This window comes from Teleopsis dalmanni, chromosome 2 (genome assembly GCF_002237135.1).
Source record: "Teleopsis dalmanni isolate 2A chromosome 2, ASM223713v2, whole genome shotgun sequence".
Lineage (NCBI taxonomy): Eukaryota > Metazoa > Arthropoda > Insecta > Diptera > Diopsidae > Teleopsis > Teleopsis dalmanni.
The window spans coordinates 65,468,558-65,471,393 of NC_051847.1; the positions used below are offsets into that span (position 1 = coordinate 65,468,558).

Here is a 2,836-nt window from a genome sequence, read left to right on the forward strand (position 1 = left end):
CTGCAAATGCCAGGAATCGAACTCATGCGCTGCCAAATTTGAAGCTCAAAGTCAGCGCACCTTAACCAACTGACTCAAAGTCGTACTTAACTTTTTATGTTCGCACATTTTTCTGGTGTTATGTTACTGAAGTTTTATTATTTATTAATTCCATTCAGTTAATAAAATTAAATTAATATTTGAAATGCCTTTGTATTGAAAATAACAGTGCATATTAAGAATTTAGTTTCTTTCATAAAAACGAATGTTAAAAATCAATTTAATAAAAATATTTTCCGCACTTTCCTTTAATAAGAGATTGAAGTCCACCTCATTTACATTGTCGCAATCTTTTTAATTAAATCGAAAAGTTTATTTAAGTGATATAAAAGCTTCAAAATTTTAATTTCTAAGCAATCTTGGAAATTACTTAATTTAGACGGAGAATAAAACTTTTACTGCCGGTCTCATATAGTTACATATATATTAATAAAATATTCATTCTCTATAATAGCGAAAAAAAGAGTTCAATGTCAAATTGTGATTAAACGTCTAACAATTCAATACACACAAATATATTTACATATAACATATGTAGTAATAAATAAAAATATGTACTTATTCACATGTAAACAAAAGAAATATATTTACTACTATAAATTTCAGCTTCTGCATTGAAATATAAACAAAAAAAAACATATAACCCAAGGAAGTGAGATAAGAATTTTTTTTATTTATTTTAAAGTAAAATTTTTTTCAATGAACAATACAATAAACTATAAAATTCCTATGCACCTCGCCTACTATACTTATCATTAGTAGTCAGATTTTATACTCCTAAAGAGATATACGTATACGCGCCAAAAATCATATTTTAGTTAAATAATTTAATATATAAAATTCTGTGTAACTTATAAATAAAACTAAGATAATCTTTGTGTAATTAGTAAAAGTGGATTGTACCCTGAAATATTTCAATTACTTCGATTAAACTCAATAGAAATGTGGTTACTAAAATGTCGACATCTATTCGCACTATATTTCCTGGTAATTATTTAAAATTTTTTATATCAAATTATTCATATGCATTTCATAAGATTCAATAACTATAGATTTCGGTGTTCCTCACTGTCAGAGGATTGAAAGAAAATAAAACATCAACAGTTGGCAAAACAACAGATTATGAATATCATGCCACAAATATTTTAGATGATGCGACGAAACGAATGCAGAAAATATGGACTGTAAGACACGATATCTTTGTGAACTTGGCAAAGGGGCGTGGTTACAATCTGATCAATCAAGCGCCCATTAAACATGAAATAGATAATGCTTACCGTAATTTAGTATATGAACTTGCAGCAAATCTAAGTGTTATTCCCGTTACCCAACTCAAGAATCATACCCTCCAACGCCAAGTGCAACGTTTATCAAAACTGCAACTCTTTGGTTTGCGCAAGACCGATTATGAAGAAGCTAAAGACATGCTGCGCATTATGAATGGTTTTCTAACCGCGCATATGGTATGCCATGTACAACATGTCAAAGACTGCTCAAAGCCCGTTGCTATGGTGCCGACAATTTTGCACCACCTCGCACGCACAAAACGATTAGTTGAATTGGACTATTATTGGAGGATGTGGCGAAAAGCGGTCAATGAGCAAGACTTGGCTAAATCTACATTCATTAATTATGTTCGTCTATTTCGCATTGCGGCTAGTTATAATGGTAAATTGAATACTCTTCTCAAATAATGCAACATTTGATTTATATACCTATACATATAATTCATAGAAGTAATTATAATTTAATATTGCATTTATGTTCGATGGCTTCAGAAATTTATAAAAACACAGAACTTATTTTAATTTATTTATTTATCTTTTTATTACACTACAATCATTGTGTTAAATATAACACACTAACATCTTCATGTCTTTATTTCTATACAAAACCATTTCTATTCATCTTCCACAACTCCTCGGACAGAATTCAAATAATTTTTTTAATTAAAGTTAATCCTTAAAATAATTTAGGTATTAAAATCGTAATTTTCTTATTATCCACACAAATGCATCTTGTACTTTCTCCATATATTATTTTATGTAAATGTTTGTAATTCCATCACATAACCATATACCCAGAATTCAGTATCCAATATCCCACTTACACATCCTTTACACCTAATCCAAGTTACGCAAATCTGAACTCATTTTATTTAATTGTCATTATGATGAACATACAAGTAAGCATCCTTACGTGGACTAACACACAAAACATTCCGCTGTTACTTAGCTTAATGTGTATACTGACACGTCCATCATTCCAAAATGCATTAAACGCAACTCATTTGACCAATTAGAGATTGTATTCAAACAGACAGTTACACAATCACCCACCAGACTGCAGTGTAGATTGTTATTAGCAATTAGTTCCTAGCATTTACAAAATTATAAACTAATTTAAACTCATTCGTAAACCTTACGAGGAGTAGTAGATAACCCTACAATGCATCCAACCGAATGTATATCCATATGAAGACACGTACGTAAATAGTCCATAAAACTAATCACAATTTCCAACGTAGCAGTACTTGTGAAAGATTGACACTAACCTATATTTGTTCATGTATGTACTTTTGTATACGCATTCGTCAATAGGTCATGTGACGCCATCCCGCACATGGTATCTCTACTACGACACAGAAAATTTTCAACGTGAGTTGGAAGATGTGGTTTGGGAAATTATGCCATTGTATCAAGAAATGCATGCTTATTTAAGACATGCAATACGCACCGCCTATGGTCAGAGCGTAACCCCGGATGATGGCTGCTTGCCTTCTTCTGTCTTGGAGCAA

The 2,836-nt window shown here is 31.1% G+C and overlaps 1 protein-coding gene across 1 annotated transcript in view; it reads left to right on the plus strand.

The window, feature by feature from the left end:
* Nucleotides 1-742: 742 nt before the first annotated feature.
* The window catches only part of LOC119674729 (angiotensin-converting enzyme-related protein-like), a 25,709-nt gene continuing 23,615 nt past the window's right edge, over nt 743-2,836 (plus strand). The window contains exons 1-3 of the mRNA XM_038085885.1: nt 743-1,026; nt 1,092-1,707; nt 2,640-2,832. Coding sequence (XP_037941813.1) covers nt 982-1,026; nt 1,092-1,707; nt 2,640-2,832 — 854 coding nt within the window. The 5' untranslated portion in view covers nt 743-981. The remainder of the gene's footprint in view (nt 1,027-1,091; nt 1,708-2,639; nt 2,833-2,836) is intronic.